The sequence below is a fragment of the Penicillium maclennaniae genome, assembly GCF_028827695.1.
Source record: "Penicillium maclennaniae strain IBT 15551 chromosome Unknown utg000005l:1.0-2652337.0:1.0-2654196.0, whole genome shotgun sequence".
Lineage (NCBI taxonomy): Eukaryota > Fungi > Ascomycota > Eurotiomycetes > Eurotiales > Aspergillaceae > Penicillium > Penicillium maclennaniae.
Genome location: NW_026623217.1, coordinates 1,834,744 through 1,856,632, shown reverse-complemented (window position 1 = coordinate 1,856,632; position 21,889 = coordinate 1,834,744). Strand labels below are relative to the sequence as shown.

Sequence of the window (21,889 nt, the reverse complement as noted above, 5' to 3'; positions counted from 1 at the left end):
TAAACGGCGAGTCAACGACCATGGATGTCTCCACGGGTCCACCGTGTCTCAGATCGCTTGACATTACTCCGTGGAGGCGATGTGTAATGATCCGAGGAGCATGCACGCGAGGGAAGTCCCCCCTGTGTTTGAGCTCGTTGATCTTCACGGAACATGACGATCCCGAATTTCATGGGAAGTAACAGGAAATGACCCTTCTTAGGGTCTGTAGACATCGGAGAGTGGAGCCACCGAACCGTCTAGAAGCAGAATCAATCTGTGACAGAGAGACGGTGATCGTCGCCACTAACCAGTCGCCGCTGCAAGTTGCACCGCCACACCCCGTGCGAAAAGGTGACCGTCTTGTTCTTAGCGGTTTTTGTAGCTCTTCAATCCCTTGAAGACGAAGCGATGAATGAAGAAAGTCGGCTGGGGCGCCAGACAAGGGAGTGTGAATTTAAATCTTTGTTGTCGAATCTATCTGCCCTCACCAGCACCCTACACGCCGAACCAAACTAGGCCCCAGCAATAGTTGAGAACTTCTTGATCAATGATTCATCCACCAAACGCTACAAGTCCCAACGCCGAAGGATCTATAAATAAAATACATTATAGAAGACGAGTTCGAAATAGCAACACTCAGTATTCAGCCACCAACGGCAAGTCCCTGGAGCTTTTACCAGCCCAGATTCGGAACTTGCCTTCGGTAGGCAAAACCCAATTTTGGGCCCGTACGCTCCAATAACTCAAATCCTTGCGCGACAACGTCATGTTGACTGTCTTTGTCTCACCAGGATTGAGCTCAATCTTGAGAAGTTCCGGAGAACGCGTTCTGGGAAATCGATTGCCTCTCGGTTCCAGCCGAGACCGCGGTGTTCAGCGACATCGTCTGGGAAGGAGACGTAGATCTGCACCACTTCCTTCCCGGCGCGGTTGCCGGTATTGGTCACTTGCAGGGAAAGTTCCAGCATGGCTTCGTAGAGGGACGGGTTACCACCGGGACCACCGCCTGCTGCCGATGGCGTTCGCTTTGTCTTGTAACCTTCCGGGTACGGGTATGGGCCGGGGTCGGTCCCGACCAGGTTAAGGAGGTAGGGATAGATATATTTTCCAAGGAGTTTGAAGCCCGCAGGGACCATTGAGTCGCTTGGATTGCCAGGAGCTTCGTCGTACTTGGGAGGATCGGCTGCGTCCTTGGGACGGGAGCTGGGGAGGCGAGACTTGGTCTGTAATGGGTGGATATTAAGTGAAGAAAATTCGAAAGTCGTGTAAGAAAGACCGAAGCCAAACTCAAAACGCGGCGTGATGTTGTGACGGTCAAAATACCGGTAGTCGATATAGAGCCCCTGTTGGAAGGTGACTTGGGGGACGGGATCACCAGTCTCATATAGCACTTGTGCGCCCGGGCCGTAGTCCTCCAGGGAGTGACCAATTGTATATGGCAGACGCCCACTGGCATCAATATCGCCGAATAGCACGTCGGCCAAGGCGTTCCCGCTTTCTTGACCGGGAAGATTGGCATAGACAACAGCGTGCACACCGGGAAAGTCGATCCAGGAGTCGAGGACCACGGGGCCAATGGAGTGCACCACGACAACTGTCTTACCATGGCCGCTTCCACAGTGACGGGCTACACGCTCAATCAGTGCAACGCCATTCCTCTGCAGGAATAGATCGTTGCGATCTCCATTGACGCCAGCGTTTCTAATGAAACCTTCACCTCCGTCGGAGTTAGCGAAGACCACGCAGAGATCCTGTTCCTTAACGTCTTTCACGGCAACAGCGTTTGTCAAGTAACCCCGAATATCGACTGTCTCGGGGTTCCATGCGGTTTGCAAAGCGTCCCAAGGGGAGATCAGGTATGGGAAGTCGACCGCCCCACTGCCCCATCCTTCAGCTAGAGTACCCTGATTGCAACCATGGTCGGGGCAGACGTTGGGGCCCTGTCCAGGACCAGCATCTTCCCCGTAGACACCAACGCGGTATCTTCTCCCGGGAATGGACACATTGCGATCGAATGGAAGCGTGTTATCGATGTTCTTCAAGAGCACAGTTCCCTCTGCGGCCACCTTGCGGGCCACAAGTGAATGCGCCCGAGCTCCCGTCCCCTGTGCGTCGACAAAATGATTAACAACCTCCTTGCTGAGATCGTCAGGGCTACCCGAGTGCAGACTGCCGATCCTTTCCGTGGTCCAAGAGGAAAAGTTCGGACCACCGTCACCCTCCGGCGGAGGCCGGTGCCAGTGATCCTGGCGGAAATGGAACCAAGCCGCAACAATACGGGTGACCATATCGTTGATCCTATTCATAGGGACTGATGTATTCAATGCTGCACGAGTCAAATGAGAACCCCAGAGCGGATCACCATCTGCCCATCTGAGACCATCACCAGGCATACTCATGTCAAGACCACTGAGCGCGCTCTGCACGCCTGATCGTTGAGCGAGCCAATCCGACTGCACAAACCCCTGGAAGCCAAGCTCATCTTTGAGAATACCATTCAAGAGTTTGCTGTTCTCGCACGCATGACTGTTGTTAACTTGCTGATATGCGCACATCACACTCGCGACGTCAGCTCGGACACTCTCAGCGAACGGCCAGACGAATACCTCATGCAAAGTACGGTCGTCAATGTTCGATGAAAGTGCCGTTGGGATACCCCACTCGTACGGCTGGCGGAAGTGCTCTTGTTCGTTCATTACGAAATGCTTTGCCGTTGCCATCACACCATTGCGCTGAATACCACGGATGGTCTCAGCAGCAGCAACGGCCTGCAGCACAGGATCGGATCCGAAGGACTCCCAATTGCGACCACCAGCAGGGTTCATGCCCAGTGCGCCCATTGAAGGGCCCAGAATGACGTTAACACCTTTTTGACGGGCTTCTTGACCCAAAGCCAACCCGCGCTCAAGCATGAGCTCGCGATTCCAGGTCGCGCCAGTCGTGATGCCCGCCGGGAATGCGGTGATGTTTTGGGTATACCGTAAACCCAACGGGCCATCTTGAAGACAGAGTGATGGGAAGCCAGCAGTGACAGCAGGACCTGAGGGTTTTTGTCAGCAACTTAACTAGGCAAGGAAGGTTTAAAGCCCATACCGGTGTTTCCAACGCAAAGACCCATCTGCCAACCCGTTCCTGTCGTGACGTTGACCTTCTCGACTAGCGTCATCCGCTCAACCATATCATGCGCCTTGTCGTAGCTCTCTTTCCACGCAGCACCGGTACCTCCCATTGGAGTGGGATACCAGGGTACAGATTCCTGGATGTGTCATGTCAGCACAGCCCACCAAAAGAAGCATCTCAACCAGTGTCGAATCTCAACAGCCGGTCAGAATCGAAAGGAAACCGTACATAGTCTTTCCTGGGTCTCTCAGACCTCAACCAGTATAGACCCTGCATAGCCAGCCACATGACCCCGATAGCAACTAGTCCGAAAGGAATAGAATGCCACCATTTGTTCAAAGGGATCAAGCCTCTCAACCCTGACTTCCACCACATGCCCCCCTGGTCTTTCGATCCCCGCGAGCCCTTAACTAGCGGAACCCCATAATCATCGTCGTCGTCACTGAGGACCAGGTTCGAGTGTCCATCTTCTAGATCAGTATCAAACGAGTCCCCGAGCATGAGCTTCCGTTCACGTTCAAGAACCTGCTCAATGCGTAGCCCCACATCCTGATTGTTCTCGGGGGAATCTTCCATCGGCAAACTAGTTCGACTCGAGGGTGCAGCGTCGTAGTGCTTGTCTTTCGACAGCGGTAATAATTTCACATTGTCCTCGTCTTCGTCGCCGCTAGAGAAGTCGTCGGCGCGAGCCTCCTTTCCATGACGAAGCTCCTCGAAGCTCTCGTCTGAGACGAGGAGGGATTCATCGTCCGATATCTGGTTGTTGACGGATGAGTAGTCCTGTCGACGCGTTGAGGCTTGAGTGCCTCCGCTTGGTCTGGTCATTGCTTTTTGGTTGAGATGTGGACAGGATTCGATTATCAGCGCAGGGCTTGCATGCTGGTGTAGGCTAAGACATTGAAGAGTCGTATGAGCGTGATGGACGGTCTGCCAGGCACGGCAATGGGATTCGCGATGGAGTGAATTTGGGATTTAGAAAGTTCGAGAGAGCTTAGGGAGGGTCAGGTGACGTCCCCTTCGACGTCAAAGTCCCTGGGGATCGCATCGTGTGGGGCGACGCGTAGGTTATCGGTCATTTTTACCGACACTGCGTCCAGTGGGGGCATAAGAGGGTGCAGCGTCGTTCTACTTTCTGCTAATAGGTAATAGACAAGACGGAATTGTATTAAGAACAGAACTTTTTGTTAATAGATCACCGGATTTTCACCAGCGACGGCCTTCCACAAGATGCGTATCTACTAAAAAGGAAAAGAGAATGGAAATGAAAAAGCAAACCCAAACGCCGTCTATCTAGGTCCCATGCAAGCCACAAATGACAAGATTCTCATGCAACAAAAATATCATCAGAAAACCATTACACATCAAAGTGCTCCAGGTATCTGGGAGCAATTATGCCTCATCGTCGGTGTCAACGGGCTTTGGAGTTCCCTTGGGAGAGTTAAGCTATGAAAATGTTAGCAGATGTTCGGATGAAAGTCAACTGTGGATAAGAACTCACCCATTCGATGTGACGGAGACGGCGGCGAGTCTCACGCTCCTTCTGCTGAGCACGAGTCATCTTCTTCTTCTTCTTAGCGCGGAACTTCAACTCGCCCTGCTCATCGCCAGAGTTGACGGCGGATGGAGCAGCGGAAGGAGCAGCGCTAGTGTTGCCCGAAGCGGGAGTAGCGGCACCAGAAGGCGTGTTGGTCGCGCTGTCCTCGAAGCGATCGAGGGCGACGGCGTTGTTGGTGCGGCTAACGACACGGCCATCGGCAATGTGCAGCTGCTCGGGCAGAGAGCACCAACAAACTCTTCGTTGTGAGAAATCATGACAACACCACCCTTGAAGTCACGGATGGCAACGGCCAGACCACCGAGGGAGTCACGGTCCAAGAAGTTAGTCGGCTCGTCAAGAACCAGCAAGTGAGGGTTGTTCCACATGGCACCAGCCAGCACGACCTTGACCTTCTGACCACCGGACAGACCAGAGATCTCGTTGTGGTTGGCAATTTCGGGGTCGAGACCGATGTCCTCGAAGTGCTTGGAGATAACCTTGGGTTCCAGAACACGGTAACCAAGACCTTCACGCGAAGCCTCGTGATCGTCAAATTCTTGGACCATCTTGGAGAAGCCCAGCTCGGTCAAAGTCTCGCGAGAGATCATGGTGTTGTACTTGGGGAGCCAGCCAACCCACTTGACCTCATACTGGAAGGACTTCTTCCACTTTTGACGACCAATGAGCGCCTCAATTTTGCGCTCTCCACGGCCATCCTTCAAATCGATAGGCTTGTCCAATTGGGCCTTATCGGCGTCGGTCAGGATACGGGTCTGCTTGAGGAAGACCTCGCGATCGTCACCGTTAGCGTACCGCCACTGCAGGTACTGGCTGGGAGTCTTCTCCAAATGCATCTCAACGTGCTCCAAAGCGTGCTGCTTGATGTAACCAATACGCAAGTTGGGGTGCTTCTCGACCTTGCCGCCCTGGGGAATGGTCTCACCAGTCAACATCTTGATGAAGGTGGATTTTCCAGCACCGTTTCCACCGATAATGGCAACACGGGAGGAAAGAGAAAGTGAGAGAGAAGCATCCTGGAGAGATGGCTTGGTGGCACCGGGATAGGTGTATGTGCAGTTGGTCATACGGAGGATAGCACGAGTGTTGGACTTGATACCCGACAGGATACCGGGAGCCGGGAATCTGAACTGCACATTGGATGCAGAAAGAGTGTAATAGCTCTTGCCCTCAGGCTTGACCTTGACGAAAGCGGCAAGGTTACCGGGATAACAGACAAGCTTCTTCTGCTCGTAGTGGTAGATATCGGTGCAGACCTCGTCAAGGAAACCGGAGTCGTGAGAAACAATCAAACTGGTGATGTCAGTGTGTCTCTTCAGGTACTCCTGAAGCCACTTGACGTTGGCAACATCCAAGTGGTTAGTAGGTTCGTCGAGCAGGAGAACATCGGCCTTCATGAGCATGGCACGGGCCAGAGCGAGCTTCATCTTCCAACCACCGGACAAGGAGCCGACAGGCTGGGACTGGCGACCCTCGGGGCCATCGGTGAAGCCGAACTCAAGAAGAACCTCCTTGATGTGCTCTTCGCCCTGGAGGGCGATCTGAGGGTCCTTGGAAACGTAAGCCAGGATGGTGAGATCGGCATCCTCACCCTGGTTGTGCTCCACAAAGCAAGTGCGGACCTCGTCGGGAGGAGGGAAGCCCTCGAGCTTGTCATTGGCAATGCTGCGCATAAGAGTTGATTTTCCAGCACCGTTGCGACCGCAAAGTCCGTAACGATGACCCTTGACCAGGCGCAGGTTGGTGTGGTTCAGGAGAAGCATACCACCGTAGGCGAGAGAAAAGTTGGCGTTAACAATGACAATCTCGTTGGGGTCAGTCTGAGCCGGCTTGCCGAAGATACGCTCATCCTCGGCGACGAAGTGGGCCTTGACAGCAGAGACAAGAGCATCAACCTGGTCATCCGCGAGCAGACCACGCAGATACGGGCCAAGGGAAGAGGGGATGCGATCCAGCATGCGGCAGTTGACATCCTCACGGATCATGCCGGCAATGAAGTTCTTGGCCAGATCAAGGAACTTGACATCGCCGAAGCCAGTGAGACCACCGTGCTCCTGGATCTTGGGGTTAAGAACAGCCAGGACATCGTCTACAGTGGTCTTTGAGAAGCCACCCATGGCAACTTCTTTATCGGCCATGGCCTTCTCCATAACATCGAGGGCACGGGTCGCCAACTCACGAACCTCAGGAAGAGAGGCACGATCCATGACACCCTTCACACCAGGTTGAAGCTTGGGAAGGAAGGTACGGGCCTCAGCAGGGTCGTGAACCAGCTTTGTCAGGTTCTCCACAACGACAACGGTCTGGCGGAGAGTTTCCTGGGGGGTGGTGGGGGTGTTGAGAGAACGCTCGAGCAGGGGAGTCAGGAGAGCGAGCACGGGTGAGGTGACAATAGCGACGAATGTGGTTTGCGAGAGAGCGTGGATGGCCTTTTGAAGCGTCTGGGCGAAGGGCTTCTCGATAGACTCAATCAAAAGCGGGATGCGAGTGCGAATGTCGTCGTTGTCAAGGAGAGTGGTCAGGGCGTTCATGGCCTTGACGGACTGCTTGGTAACTTCACTCTTCAGGTCGTGCATGCCAGACTCGACAATGGGGATCAAAGTCTTCAAAGTCTTGCCCATAGCGTCGCGCAGAACATCTTTGTCGCGCTCTTCCTCCATGGTACCGTTGCCCATCTGGGCCTTTAAGGCCATTTTTTCAAGCAGGGCATACCCACCAACGAAACCCTGCCACTTGCCGGAGCCCTTGCTGAGATAGGACTCGAGGGATGGCAGAAGCCCATTCACCATGGCCTCGGGGCTCAGGCAACCGAACAGAGCGTCGATAGCGTATTGGGCAGCATCGCGAACAACAGCGCCTTTATCCGCGAGGGAGTCCAGGACCACGTTCAGAATACCGCCGTCATTCAGGAGGAAGACGACTTCACTGAGGGGGTATTCGCGAGGAAGCGCTCGAACAGAGCACCGATGATCAACATGGCACTCTCGCGGCGAGCTCCGTTCTTCTTATCGGTGGCGGCCTTCTTGACATCGGTCAAAACACTGTAGTTCAGGAGACCAGCGCAGCCAGCACCCTGAATCAGCAGGTTCGCCAAGGCATAGGAGTTATCGAGGGACACCTGAGATGACTCGGCGTTGAAAATAGAGTTGAGGAGGGATGAAATCTCTTCGGTGGTGGGGGGAACACCGGAGGGGCCCTTCGCGACAACAGTAGGCATGACGGCGGAATCAGTTGGTGACTCGATGTGCGGCATTATCCGATGCGAGACTCAAAAGGTCTAGCAGATGCAATAAAGCAAAGGGTATGAACAGGTCGTGAAAATGGAGGGGCCTCAAACAATAGGAGGCGGGGGAAAAAACTCCCGGACCAGCAGGACAAAGAGGGGAGAGGCACCAAGTGAAGATCGAAAGGAAACGATCTCAAATGAGGGTGTAAGGTGCAAGAGCAGTGACAGAGACAGACTGTTGTAACCCGCCTGGTCTGTACAAGGTATGGAGGGGGAAGAAGAGAGTCGCAGATCGGGGCTTATCCACGCAATTTTTTTTTGTTTGGGAGGCGACGGCTTACATAGCCCAATCAGGAGCGGCGGCTTTGGCATGGGCTCGGACTAAATCTTTTTGGGCTAGCCTTATCAGTTGATGCCTCAGGTTAGAATACATGCCTGATAAACATGGTGGCAATGTGTCCAGGGATTCTAAGTCAGCACTTGTTTCCATGCAAAAAAGACTAACTATGCAAGAAAGGCCGAAAAGGCCGACCTGCCCCGTTGGAGTGTTGTCCATGGATGCATGTCTATAGATGCATGTCCACAGATGCATGTCAATGGATGCATGTCAATGGATGCAGGTACAAAGATAATCTCGTCCCCCAAGATTCACCCGAAATATATCGACGATACTTGCAAAGCCACTGCCATGAATTCCGTGCTAATTCCATTACTTTCGTCCGAGATCGGTGTTTCCCTTGCCCTCCGATATCCTCGGCTCCGACAAGTGGCCCGACAGGTCTACTGTGTGGATATACCTCTTGTATGTTCACACTGCACTCAATGAATATCAACTGAGAATGATCAAATAATTGAATTAAATGGTAAAATCGAGTACATTTGCCCCTGAACAGATATCTACATGTTCTGTTAAAAAAGGCCGGTTTGGCTGTCCGCATGCAGCCGCCCCGGGCCTCGGTAGAAGAGTATTGGAAGCCCCGCGCCCAACCGACGCGGTCAGACGTTGGCCTCGTCGATCACAAGTACCCTTGTCCCCCTTCATTCTGCTTCGTTTTCTTACAATTTTGTGTTCTATTCCTCACGAATATCTTCATAGCGATTGTTTGGCATCGCTACGATAATTTTCTACTCCTCCTCGCCCCCGCAATTGACCTCCCGCCCCCACACTTCTACCCCGGATCCATACACTCACAATGGCGCTCAGCAGAACCACCCGCCATGCCACCAGACTGGCCCAGGTAAGTGTACAACGAGCCCACATGACTGGAAGCTGGCATGTCTAGTTTAAGAAGACTAGTTCAATTAACGAAAACTTGTAGGCCTCGCGACCACTCTTTTCGGCTCGCCACTATGCGACCGCCGAGCCGGACCTCAAGTCTGCTCTGAAAGAGGTTATTCCCGCTAAGCGCGAGCTCCTACAAAAAGTCAAAGCCCAAAGTGACGAAACCATTGGCGAGACCAAGGTGGGGAGCGTCATTGGAGGCATGCGTGGCCTCAAGGCGATGCTGTGGGAGGGATCGGTGCTGGACGCCGACGAGGGCATCCGGTTCCATGGAAAGACGATCAAGGACTGCCAGAAAGAGCTTCCCAAGGGCACCACTGGGACTGAAATGCTTCCCGAGGCTATGTTCTGGCTTCTCTTGACAGGCCAGGTCCCCTCCACCTCCCAGGTGCGCGCTTTCTCCAAGGAGCTCGCCGAGAAGTCGTACCTGCCCCAGCACATCCTGGACCTGATAAAGTCCTTCCCCAAGAATATGCACCCAATGACACAGCTTTCGATTGCTGTCGCTGCTCTGAACACGGAGTCCAAATTTGCTAAAGCCTACGAGAAGGGCCTGAACAAAGCCGAGTATTGGGAGCCCACTTTCGATGACTGCATTTCCCTACTTGCAAAAATCCCCCCGCGTTGCCGCGCTAGTCTTCCGCCCTAACGAAATTGATGCTGTTGGTAGCCAAACTCTGGATGTTGCGCAGGACTGGGCCTACAACTTTGCTGAGCTGCTCGGCAAGGGCGGCGAGAAGAACAGCGACTTCCACGATCTTCTCCGTCTGTACCTGGCTCTCCACGGAGACCACGAGGGTGGAAATGTCTCCGCCCACGCTACTCACCTGGTCGGTAGTGCTCTGAGTGACCCTTTCCTCAGCTACAGCGCTGGACTTCTCGGTCTTGCCGGCCCCTTGCACGGCCTTGCTGCCCAGGAAGTTCTCCGCTGGATCATGCAAATGCAGGACAAGATTGGCACCAAGTTCTCTGATGAAGATGTCCGCAGCTATCTGTGGGACACCCTTAAGTCCGGCCGTGTCGTTCCTGGCTACGGTCACGGTGTTCTGCGCAAGCCCGACCCTCGCTTCCAGGCCCTGATGGATTTTGCCGCGACCCGCCCTGATGTCCTTGCCAACCCTGTCTTCCAGCTGGTCAAGAAGAACTCTGAGATTGCTCCCGGTGTTTTGACTGAGCACGGAAAGGTATTTAATTCCATTCAAATGCCATTGATCAACACTAATAATATTCCAGACCAAGAACCCCCACCCCAACGTCGACGCTGCCTCCGGTGTTCTCTTCTATCACTACGGCTTCCAGCAGCCTTTGTACTATACGGTTGCCTTTGGTGTTAGCCGTGCCCTTGGGCCCCTGGTTCAGCTCATCTGGGACCGTGCTCTGGGTATGCCCATTGAGCGCCCCAAGAGCATCAACCTGCTCGGTCTCCTTAAGAAATAAGCTATCCGTTGAGCGTGGGCCCTATGATGATGGACACCCCACACCTGGTTTGATATGAGCCGACTGAAATTGATGCAAGCGAACTTTGACCTTTTTTCTTTCTTCTCTTAGACTGTTTGATATGCCCAGTGTAGGTGTTCCTTTGAGGTATATATCCCTGCAAAGAATATATGAATAGAATCCTCATGCAAAGCCTCATCTATATCCAAGTAGTACCTAGTCAAAACCCATACTTGGTGAGCATATTGTGGTTGAATTGCAAGAGCTAGAAAGCGAGTACTTTGTCATTACAGCCATCTTAAAAAGACAGTACACTGACTCAGTGCTCGGAGAACCAAAAGGCTATAAAGCTTTGTGCTTATTATGTCTTTATTTAGTCCATGTAACCTCATTCTATTGAAACGAAATAATTCCTAAAAATTCATAAAGTTCGTGAAGGTGGCAGCTTCCCAACAGTATTAGAGCTTGGGCGTCTCCACGACAGTCTCTACCTCATCACCACGATCCCAGCGCTCCTGGTATTCGCGCATTAACACCTTGGCAGAAGGCGAATTCTCCATGAAGTCTTTAATCGCAGCCACGGGGAAGAGGTAATGAAGCCCGCAGTAAACAAAGGCACTGATAACTAGACCAGACAAGAAGCAGATGTAGTACAGATGTGTTAGGCCGATAGGAACAGTGACACCGGAGCTAACATAGGCAACGAAGCCAGGTAAAGATGGCACAGTTCCGCAAATCCACTAAAGCCCGTTAGCATGGTCAACGAATGAAGGGAATGAAGAAACGTACTGCGACAATAGCGCGCCAATTCAAACCGTACGTATACCAGTAGATACTGGAGCTGTCTCCGATAAAAAGATCGTCCACTTTGATCTTGCAGCGGTTGATAACGAAGTATGATGAGATCATAAGGCCAGTCATAGGCCCCAAAAATACCGAATAGCTGCTCAGAACAGCAAGAAATGTTGTGGCCGTATTGACTAGCTTCCACGGATTACATGCGACGGAGATAGCCGCTGTAATGTAAGCACCGCGACGAATGTTGATGTATCGTGGGAAAGTGGCTGCCAAGTCGAAGCCTAGTATAAACGTCAATAAAGAAAAGAGAAGACAAGAACGTATACGCATACCTCCAGCCAAAGCGTTACCGGGTACATTGACACCAATCTGCGAGATGACCAAAGCAGCACCACCAAAGAAAGCCGCAGCTCTAGATCTCGATCCACCATGCTCAATGATCGCACTGAAAAGTGTCGGCAGGTTCCATTTGGCCTCACCATATCGTTCCTGTGTAGCAGCAGTGACCAAAATCCCAATCACGCAACACACAATTGCATAGAAAGGAAAACTAATCACTTGCCCCCAAACGGCATCTCTTGGCTTGCGTGCAAAACGTGCATAGTCATTCTGGTTCAAGATTCCAGCGGCAATAGATCCGATAGTACTGATTATCCCGAATGCGATGTTCCAACCTGACGAGGTACCGCTGGTGTTGGAAATGGTTGATCCAAACCCTTCAGGGCCCATTGTTGCGAGAGACCAGATCAGGAGAACTATCTCAAATACTAGGATGATGGCGGAGGACCCATAGAACAAATAGTTCAGTTTGAAGGGTCGAATGTAGATCACTGGTAGTGAGATGACCATGAAGATTATATAAGAGACGAATGTCGCGGTTGTTGTGCCCATGGAGCTGGACAGAGTATTTGGTATTCGCTCTTCGAGGTTTGGCCAGATTGCCTGGAGGCAGATGTAGACACATTCGCCGCCGATCCAGGCTTGAAATCCATCTTTAGTGGGTCAGTGCTGCAATACACATGGGGCTGGGAATATGAGCTTACACCAAACTATGAAGCTTGTTAGCACTGTAAAGTGAAAAGTGGATAGACCGACTTACCTATGGAGAGTAAGATACGATTCCAGATCACGAACTGACTCCCGTACATCCCCCACACATATCTGCTCACCACCGGAAATCCCACTATAATGATCAGAAGAAAGCCTTGTCCATCTCGCAATGCAACGTACAGTAGTAGTATGCGCCGGGTAACGAGTTCAGCACCACCAAGATGGTAGCAATAATCTGTCCGAGCACAATGGCGATGATGGCTTGCCACCATGTCAGGCCCAGAGCAATGAGAGAACTGCCGGTCATATACGTCGAGATATTCGAGTTGACGAGAATCCCTTAAATGGCAATGTTAACCAAAGAATCGATTTTTTCCTCGTTCGAATGAGTCCCTACAGAAATTATGAAAAGTCCAGAATCCCCAAGTGCGGCGACCATCCTCGATAGGTTTAATATCATTGTTAATCCACCGGTCTGGTTCGGGGCCGCCTTCACTGTCGATTTCGAGTTTCTTTAGGAATGCCTCCATAGCGGCATTGATGGACGGTCGCTGTGAATTTCTATAGAGAAACTCTTGGATGATGGGACAAAGGACCGAATGGACAGATGCTCAGTGATGGCATTCGAGCTGGCACGCTAGTAGCGAACCTTCCCTGACACTTATCTACTCCGCACTTCGTCCTGAGTTAGCCGATCAAACAATTAACCGATCGGTCACCAAGAAGGATCTTCAAGATAAGACCTCTCCAGATACCGGTTTATCATTCTTCATCGTCAGCTAGGACCAGGAGTTTCTATCAACGGCATCCGCGGGCGCCGTCGCACAGACGGGACATCTTTCCAACTGATACCTCGGAGTTGTTCCCTAGGCTTGAAACAATATAGCAAGAGGCACTGCTTTGCCGACCCGAGCTCTTACCACCTACTGAGGAGGAGAAATGTGATTCGGATGCTGTTGTGCAGGGTTCTATTGGTTGCTCGCGCGACGCTTCGCATCTTGCGATAAGAGCCCCTCTTGGCGCTCGGCCAATTTCGTGTCGCGGAATGCGCTTGAGAGCTAGCATGTTGCAAAGAACTAAAATCACTAAATCTTGCTCGGCGAACGCGATCACTCGGAATCATAGGCGAGCATTAGAGCTCGGATTCAATTCCAAGGGCCTAGAAAACTGAAGTGTTGACCCAAGTCTACGATACCCGCAAAGGCACCAACAATAGTACATATCCAGTTCCGATCGTCTTCTGGATCAGGTGAGAAATCATATACCAATCCGTCTCTACGATAGTTCCTTGCTTGCGGTACAAATCCAAGCTATATCGATCATGACTGAAATCAGCGGCCTATACCGGATTGGTGTTGATGTTGGTGGGACCAACACAGACGCAGCTATTATCGACATCGCCGCCACAGACTCCGAATCGCGCGAGTATGCGCATCTAGCAAGACCCCTACAACACTGGATGTCACCTCTGGAATTCATGCCGTGATCGAGAATGTATTATCCAAGTCTGCGGTTAACCGACGAGACGTTCTCAGCGTAGCTATCGGGACCACACATTTCGTGAATGCAGTTGTCGAGGCAGATGCGCGCCGTTTGAGTAAAGTCGCTGTGGTGCGCCTTTGCGGACCTTTTACGAAGCAGGTCCCCCCTTTCTCGGATTTTCCGCCTGAGCTGAAGGATATTATGGCTGGGCCAGTGATCTATCTGGATGGAGGTAAAAACGGGACCTAAACTGAAGTTGTCACAGCTGATGGATCGTGAATTCTAGGACTCGAGATTGACGGACGTGAAATCACTCCGTTGTGCCCTATTCAGGTGCAAAAAGCTGTAGAGAGCATCCAAGAAGCAGGAATCAACCTGGTCGCAGTTGTGGGCGTCTTCTCTCCGCTAGATCACCAGGGCCTGCACGAAGAGACATGTAGACGCCTGATGTTGGAACAAGATCCGACCTTATCGGTGGTGTGCTCACACATGGTTGGAGGCGTTGGACTATTAGAGCGTGAGAACGCGACGATTCTTAATGCCTCCATTCTCAACCTCGCACGACGTACAGTGCGAGCATTTTGTGAAGCGATAGCCAAATTGCAACTAGATTGCCTCTCTATCTGACGCAAAATGATGGCACGTTGACAGATGCCGCTACTGCAGCAGAACTGCCTATCAAGACATTTGCTTCAGGCCCGACGAACAGCATGACCGGTGCTGCATTCCTAGCATTCCTGGATCGCGGTGCAAAAGGTACAGCCTCGGAAACCCAGGTACTTGTTATGGATGTGGGAGGGACTACGAGTGACATCTGCGCTTTGCTTCCATCTGGATTTCCCCGACAAGCCCCGAATTTTGTTGAGGTCGGGGGTGTGCGAACGGCGTTCTCAATGCCCGAAGTTTTGTCTGTTGGGCTGGGTGGAGGTAGTCGGGTGATTCAAGATACGGGTTCTGATCGAGTACATGTTGGGCCTGAATCGGTTGGACACTATTTGACTAGTGAAGCACTTGTGTTCGGTGGTAATGTGATGACGACTACGGATATTGTCGTTGCCTCTGGCAAGGCGGAAATCGGAGATATCAAGCGAGCCCAAGCCATTCCTGAAAGTGTGGTCACCAAAACACGTTTGCGAATCAAACGAATCCTAGAGCAGGCAGTGGAAAGTATGAAGGTTTCTGATGCACCGGTCACTCTGCTCCTAGTCGGTGGTGGATCTATTGTGCGCATGGATGACTTGCAAGGTGTTGCAGAATGCATCATCCCACCTCATCATGACTCTGCAAACGCAGTCGGCGCAGCAATCGCCAAGGTCGTTGGCGAGATTGACAGCATTGAGGTCTTAGAAGGCCGCGACGAGAATACAGTCCTCGAGGAGGCGAAGACCAAAGCGATTGAGAATGCCGTCGCTCGTGGTGCAGACAGAGCAGACATCAAGATCGTGGCTATCGATAAAATCCCACTGCAATATGTGACGAATAAGGCTACTCGACTGGTTATCAAGGCTGTTGGCCGATTGGCTCTCCAAAGCCCAGGCACAACGCAAATGAATGGAGCTCATACAAATGATATGTCGACTTGTGCTGTGATTGAAGAGTCTGAACCCGAAGCTCGAAGAAATTACCACCAGAAACCGGAAACCAGAAATTTTCAATCTCTGGTGAAATACTCGGCATTTCTTGACATCGACGCCTACGCCCCCGACGTGCGTAATGGAATATGGTACATTTCCCCCGTCGACCTCGAATTCATCGCAACAGGCACCGGTGTCCTGGGCACTGGAGGCGGAGGGCCCTCATACCTTCAATACCTGCAATGCCTCGAGAGTCTTCGCCAACCCAACGCTAAAGGCAAGATGCGGGTTGTCGACCCAAGAAGTCTCAATGATTCCGATGTCATCGTCTTCGGGTCATGGTACGGAGCACCCAGTGTCTCTGGGGAGAGAATTCCCGCCGGAAGAGAGATCATGACTGCAATTGATCAAGCGGTCAAAATGTCTGGATATACCCATTTTGAGGGCGTAATGGCGGATAAGATTGGGGGTGGAAATGGAATGTCTACCTTCCCGACCAGCGTCTATTATGATATCCCCGTTGTTGATGGGGATTTAATGGGGAGGGCATATCCCACCATGGAACATGGTGAGTTCGCATTCCTTGATGATACCAAGTTGAGCCTGTCTGATGGTTTTTGTGTTAAAGGTACGGCTTACGTATACGGTGAACCAATTACGCCTTGTGCTTTGGCGGATGGAAAGGGGAACACATCTGTTATTCTGGTAGGTCATCACTTTTTCAAATTACTTATCAAGTAGGATTGCGAAAGCTGACCACGTTAACAGAAGGCAGAGTCCAACCGCCGAGTCGAAACAATGTTGCGCTCACAGTGCGTCGACCTCGGTCTGAATATCGCAGTGGCATGCACCCCATTGCCTGGCAAATCGATCAAACGCTACGCGGTTCCCAAGACCGTGTCTCAATCATGGTACATCGGACGTGCAGTCCACAAAGCCCGATGCTCAAAGACCAACATCATCGATGCGATTGTATGTGCGCAGATCAATCGCTCAAATTACATTGGCCAGGACTCTAACCAAGCTTAGTTCGAAACATCCCCCGGTCGTCTCCTATACACCGGTAAAATCGTCGACGTCAAGCGCCACGTAAGCCGCGGCTACACAATGGGCCAATGCACAATCGCCCCTCTGACTAGCGAGGAAAAAGATCCAAAGTCTTCTCGCTCTGAAAGTCCAAGCTCAGATGAAACCCGCTACCTAATCATCCCCTTCCAAAACGAGTTCCTCTACGCCGCATACGCGGACGTCTTGAACCCCGACGACACCTCGCGGCATGAAGTTATCTGCACAGTTCCAGACCTGATTTCAGTTCTAGGGCAAGACGGCGAGGCAATTGGATCACAAGAGTTACGGTACGGATTACGAGTTAACATCATCGGAATGGCAGCGCATCCTCTTTGGACGGGAGATAAACGGGGACTTAAAGTCGGCGGACCCGAGGGCTTTGGACTCGATATGGAGTGGAAGAGTCTTGGACCGTACCAGGAGCCGAGAAGTGTTGTGCAGGAGTTTAATGTAGCTTCCTAGATTTTTGTATCTTCGGAATGTATTTAGACTCTTCTTGCATCATGACCTTGGGCTGGTCAAACCGTGAAGTCTCCTACAATCTCGTATTTCCACTAGCGATCCTTTCCCACTCTTCTTTCCCAAAGGAGGTGTAATCTTGCTCACCGGGCGCAATCCAGAGGAACTGATTGCTTTTTCCATCGGGGACCTTAGTTCCAATAAGCGCTGGATCTACACCCTCGTCGCGAAGGGGGACCTTATTCTGCTTGTGGTTGTGGATATGCGATGAGGTGTCGACGACGCGCAGGAAGACCGGGACGGCGTATCGCGGGAGCTTGGACCGAGCAAAGCGCGCAAGTGCCGCAAAGTCAAAGCCCTGGCGTGCTTCGGGAGTGATCTGGAGAGCGGCACAGCCGGCTCGACCTTCGTGGTTGGGGAGTTTGACGCCGTAGACATTTGCCTCGGCGATGCCAGGGAATTGGCCGATTACTTCGGCGACTTCAGCAGTTGCTCTGGAAATGATTCAGTTATGTTTACTTGATCGGGGCTGCGTTACTAACACGTTCTCGCTCTTCCACCGGAATGTGTCGCCGAGACGGTCGAGGAAGTACCAACGGCCATCAGGTTGGCGGCGGAGAGCATCGCCGGAGCGATAATAGATATCGCCTTTCTTGAAGACGTCGCGGAGGAATTTCTTCTCAGTCGCGGAGTCGTTGCGCCAATAGCCCTGGAAAGCCTTCTCATCGGGGATGTGAACGATGATCTCGCCGCCTTCTTCGTAACTTGCGCGAACGGCAAGGCCAGTCTTGGGATCTCTGAGCGCATCTCCGGTTTCGGGGTCAATGGCGATGGGGATGAATGTGTTATGAAGCAGGCCACGCATCAAGAGACCATGGTGTCCGACACTACCAGCGGTGAAGGGACCACAGTTGTAATTGAACAGCCCGAAAATACCCTCTGTGCTGTTGAAGAATTCACCGACCTCAGGAACACCAAATCTCGCGCGGAATGCTTCCCAGACATCAGGACGAAGGCCGTTACCATACATGCAACGCACTTTGTGATTTTTATCCTCGGCTGATGGAGGCGATGCGAGAAGGTAACGAGCTGTCTCGCCGACATAGACGAATATGGTAGACTCGGAATCTCGCACATCTTTCCAGAAATTGCGAACGCTGAATTTGGGCCCCAGGGCGATACTGACGCCCATTGTCAGACAAGCAATTAGACTGATAGCTGCAGTGCCGTGGTATAGAGGCATGCAGCTGTACCAACGGTCACCGTCAGGGCCATTCTTATCACTCATCATATCACGACGGATGAAAAGCGTCGTGTAGATCCGAGCCATGGTGAACGCACAGCCCTTGGGCATGCCTGTTGTTCCCGACGTGTAGAGCAAGATCGCGGGGAATTCGCCCGCCATGTTCTTTGCGAGATCCGCAGGCGGCAAGCTGGCCGGCATGATCCGAATTTGCGCCTTAAGGGAGCCGTCTAGGGTTAATAGTTTCATGCCCAGCTCGCCTGCCAGTATACCTTCGCATTCAGCCACACGGGTGCGACATGTCTCATCCTCATCAACGAGGGTGAGTTTGGTTCCGCTAATCTTGAGACAGTGCACCAGTGCATCGCCAGTCAGGTTGTAATTAATCGCAGCAGGGGCGCAACCAATACTCCATGTAGCGATCCAGGCGATGATGAACTCGGCTCGGTTCTGCAGGTAGAAGCCGACCAGATCGCCTTTCTCCACGCCTTGGGATAGGAAAAAATGGGCGTATTGGCAGGCTTGTTCTTGGACTTCGCGGTAGGTGTATGACCTTTCTCGAGTCCATAGGCAGACCATGTCGGGGTATCTCTGCACTGTGTCTAAGAATACATACCAAGGATTCCCGCGGCCTTTTTGCACTATGAGGATGTTAGATCGTGGTCATACGTGCTGCGAATGCTCAACCCACCCGCTTGTGCATATTGGCGTTCGCCTTTTTTAGCGCTGAGTACAGATGAAATGTCTTTCTTGATATGGAATTTCGCGTTCAGGTATGCTGCCACTGTTGCGCCTCCTGCCAGGGCGGCGGCGGCCGTACCTGGGATCTTGTCAGAATATGCTCCATTAAGGTCCATAAATACACAGACTTACCGAGATCCATCAGATCCATTCTTTTGCTTTGGAAACCTCCGAATCGTCGCTGAAAGGTTCAATTCGGGATTATAGATCGCCTGCAGTCACACCAGAGCTGCTTTGAAATCTCAGATGCCCAAAATCACCAATGCAATAAAAGCTCTTGATACTCCAAAGCTCTTTCATAGAAAACAAAGTGGCCGAGTGGGGTGCGATATTGAAGATGGGGTAAAGGTATCTTTTCAGCCGAAAGAGCAAAGGATCCTCGGCACCACAGGGCGACTCCGCATTCCAAGATGACGAGGGGCCAAGATCTATCAGAACATGGCTGATCTTCTGTTGGGAGGCCCAGTGGACACACCGGGTTTGGTGGAACCGATGCGGGGAACAAGAGTCCACCTCGGCTGTTTCCCGTTTCACTGTGCACAGCTTCACAGTGCAACATCGGCATAATTTGCTGTGCCATGCTGGATACCTACTAATATACTACTAGTTGGCGTGTCAGTAGTACTCGCTCAGCTCTTTGCTGGGTCGGAGACTGTCGTGAACGCCACCCTGACGCGACTTCTTCCACGCCCACGCGTCGTCGCGATCACCTCGGTTGCTTTTTCCTTCTAGCATGTTAGCCACGTATCGACCGATCGTGGGGAGGAATTTCCAGCAATGAAACGATCCTCCTATGGCTAGGTATAGGTTTCGTAGTCGTGTGTCTGGGTGCTGGGTGATCAAAGGGTGCTGGTCGGGGGTAATCGCATCCCAGCATAGGCGGAAGTAGTCTACGTGGCGGTCGCTAGTGAACAATTGGGGTAGACGGGGTCGAATTGAGTCGATGCATTCTTTTTGAAGCTTCTCTGGGCAATGCGTTGGGTTGTGAATGGGTAGCCCGAGGCCGGTGGCACCGAGTAGCCGTGACTGGTGTTTTTGAATGACTGCGTTGTGGTGAACTTGAGCAGTCCGGCATTGGTCGGGGGTATGACCTCTCCTAGGTGTATATTAGTATCTGTAAGGATCATGGCCTGGCAATGTATCATACCCTGTTCACCGTAGACGTACACAGGAAGCTGGTCGTATAGCTTCCGTTCGGCATCCGAGAGCTGAAAGTGGGCGACACAAACGCCAGCTGCAGTGGCTTGAGTTTCGACACGATCGCTCTCGAGAATTTCGAGTTCAATCTCCAAAGAATTCATCAACTGACTTGTCCAGGCTCCGGTGCAGAGAAGCACCTTGTTTGCCGAGTACAATTCACCCGACTCGGTCTGCACACCCTTGATGCCATCTTCACCCAACACAAGGCGTGTAGCTTCATCGACCCGATATCGCACACCCAGACTGATAACTTCATTCGTCATGATTGTCAAAGCCCGACCGGCGTCAGCCCAGCCGGCCAGCGGGTTCAAAAAGAAAGACCCAAAAGGACTCAAATCAGTGTCCTTAAGCACTCCATCCCATTTCGACCGCACCTCATCTTCAGACAACGGCTGCAAAGGATTGAAACCGATAGATCTTCGAAAGTTGGCACCAATGCGCCCGGCGAGGTCGCTATCTTTCTCGTCCATCATGATCCAGCCAGTCTGGTGATAAACACCGGAATCCTTGAAAAGGGGGTCATTTTTCCACATTTCGATGGCTTCCAATCCCAGCTCCATATATAAAGAGCTAGAGTAGTCCGCGCGGATAATCTTGTTGATGTCTGTCGACGCTGCATCTTGCGAGGGAGCCGAGCATCGGTCTAGCACGGTGATCGCCTCGGAACGGGACGAGCGCTTGGCAAGATGATACGCGGTGCTGATGCCGAAGATACCAGCGCCGACGATGAGGATCTCGGATTCCATGATTGCTGTGATTTTAAAGATTTCATACAACTTGATACTGGGTTGAAGTGCTGGCGGGGAAAGGCGCATTTCCGTTGAACAAGGCTGTTCCACTTGGCGTTATCTCGCAGTTGGTGTACGACATGAACCCTGCGGTCTTCACACGTGCCGGATAGCTACGGCTAACTAAGATATCCAAGTTCCATCCACTGTGGTCGAGTTCTTACCGATGAATCTACTCTTTTACCTTCAGCTCCGTTCTCTTGTCGTCATTTGGGACGGAGAGGAATGACTGCGCAACGATGCACGGATCCTGAATCCGCTCAGGAGATAGCGGGCTTTTAGCTGCATTTCTGATCTATGAATAAACCACACTGGTTACGAAAGTACGAGTCCTTCTCCGTCTCCACTTTCAGAGCTTCGAATTCCTTTGCTTGGGGGTAGGAGGCGCTTGGGTAACAGACGAGCCATGCATATGATGACAATAGGCTACGAAGTAGTTCAACAGAGTTACAGTTCGAAGGAAGCATCATATCTTGTTTTTCCCTATTCTCAAGCACCTTTCATCTTAATCAGCTCATTCGGGGCTCGAGAACTCGCGCGTGTTGCGGCTGAAGCTTTTCCGCGTAGGGGCCAAACAGGTTCCTTCTAGGATGGCTCGGCCCGCTCAGGAGTATACGCCTCATTGGGATTTGGAATTCAGCACCCCTGTCTAGGTGATTTTTATCTTTGGTCATGATTCGCTCGCTGGGACCCATGACATCAAGGAATGATGGAGAGGCATTTGGATTGCAGTTGCCCTCATCACAGTTCCAAAAAAAAACCACAAGCCACAGCAAGATAGCCCCCAAAAGACGTCCTGCGCTGCTGTTGCCTGACGCGAAACCCTTGTTTGCAGTGGCTGTGAAGTGCTAAGCGAGAGGACGTTGATTCTTTCCCTCCAGAGC

General features: G+C 51.9%; 7 protein-coding genes across 7 annotated transcripts; 2 read left to right on the top strand and 5 right to left on the bottom strand.

The window, feature by feature from the left end:
- Positions 1 to 746: 746 nt before the first annotated feature.
- N7477_005926 (glycoside hydrolase family 3 protein) lies at positions 747 to 3,927 on the bottom strand (the record flags this gene model as incomplete). Its single annotated transcript, XM_056967589.1, has 3 exons — positions 747 to 3,022; positions 3,076 to 3,238; positions 3,331 to 3,927. 3 exons carry the CDS (start codon positions 3,925 to 3,927, stop codon positions 747 to 749), a joined length of 3,036 nt encoding a protein of 1,011 aa, XP_056822343.1.
- Positions 3,928 to 4,491: 564 nt separating this feature from the next.
- N7477_005925 (putative mRNA-nucleus export ATPase (Elf1)) lies at positions 4,492 to 7,910 on the bottom strand (the record flags this gene model as incomplete). The annotated part of the gene is given in 4 exon segments (XM_056967588.1): positions 4,492 to 4,545; positions 4,601 to 4,867; positions 4,891 to 7,607; positions 7,622 to 7,910. 4 exon segments carry the CDS (start codon positions 7,908 to 7,910, stop codon positions 4,492 to 4,494), a joined length of 3,327 nt encoding a protein of 1,108 aa, XP_056822342.1.
- A 1,166-nt stretch (positions 7,911 to 9,076) lies between these two features.
- mcsA (putative citrate synthase Cit1) lies at positions 9,077 to 10,602 on the top strand (the record flags this gene model as incomplete). The annotated part of the gene is given in 4 exon segments (XM_056967587.1): positions 9,077 to 9,121; positions 9,203 to 9,788; positions 9,802 to 10,349; positions 10,399 to 10,602. The coding sequence occupies 4 exon segments, from the start codon at positions 9,077 to 9,079 to the stop codon at positions 10,600 to 10,602; spliced, it is 1,383 nt and encodes a 460-aa protein (XP_056822341.1).
- Positions 10,603 to 11,060: 458 nt separating this feature from the next.
- Positions 11,061 to 12,757, bottom strand: N7477_005923 (Allantoin permease; the record flags this gene model as incomplete). Its single annotated transcript, XM_056967586.1, has 3 exons — positions 11,061 to 11,342; positions 11,392 to 12,392; positions 12,631 to 12,757. The coding sequence occupies 3 exons, from the start codon at positions 12,755 to 12,757 to the stop codon at positions 11,061 to 11,063; spliced, it is 1,410 nt and encodes a 469-aa protein (XP_056822340.1).
- A 1,014-nt stretch (positions 12,758 to 13,771) lies between these two features.
- Positions 13,772 to 17,036, top strand: N7477_005922 (uncharacterized protein; the record flags this gene model as incomplete). The annotated part of the gene is made up of 6 exons (XM_056967585.1): positions 13,772 to 13,875; positions 13,986 to 14,164; positions 14,219 to 14,497; positions 14,584 to 16,211; positions 16,275 to 16,478; positions 16,536 to 17,036. The coding sequence occupies 6 exons, from the start codon at positions 13,772 to 13,774 to the stop codon at positions 17,034 to 17,036; spliced, it is 2,895 nt and encodes a 964-aa protein (XP_056822339.1).
- A 73-nt stretch (positions 17,037 to 17,109) lies between these two features.
- N7477_005921 (putative very-long-chain acyl-CoA synthetase family protein (CefD1)) lies at positions 17,110 to 19,168 on the bottom strand (the record flags this gene model as incomplete). Its single annotated transcript, XM_056967584.1, has 4 exons — positions 17,110 to 17,527; positions 17,576 to 18,917; positions 18,968 to 19,096; positions 19,150 to 19,168. 4 exons carry the CDS (start codon positions 19,166 to 19,168, stop codon positions 17,110 to 17,112), a joined length of 1,908 nt encoding a protein of 635 aa, XP_056822338.1.
- A 464-nt stretch (positions 19,169 to 19,632) lies between these two features.
- Positions 19,633 to 20,963, bottom strand: N7477_005920 (NAD(P)/FAD-dependent oxidoreductase; the record flags this gene model as incomplete). Its single annotated transcript, XM_056967583.1, has 2 exons — positions 19,633 to 20,113; positions 20,185 to 20,963. The coding sequence occupies 2 exons, from the start codon at positions 20,961 to 20,963 to the stop codon at positions 19,633 to 19,635; spliced, it is 1,260 nt and encodes a 419-aa protein (XP_056822337.1).
- Positions 20,964 to 21,889: the final 926 nt, after the last annotated feature.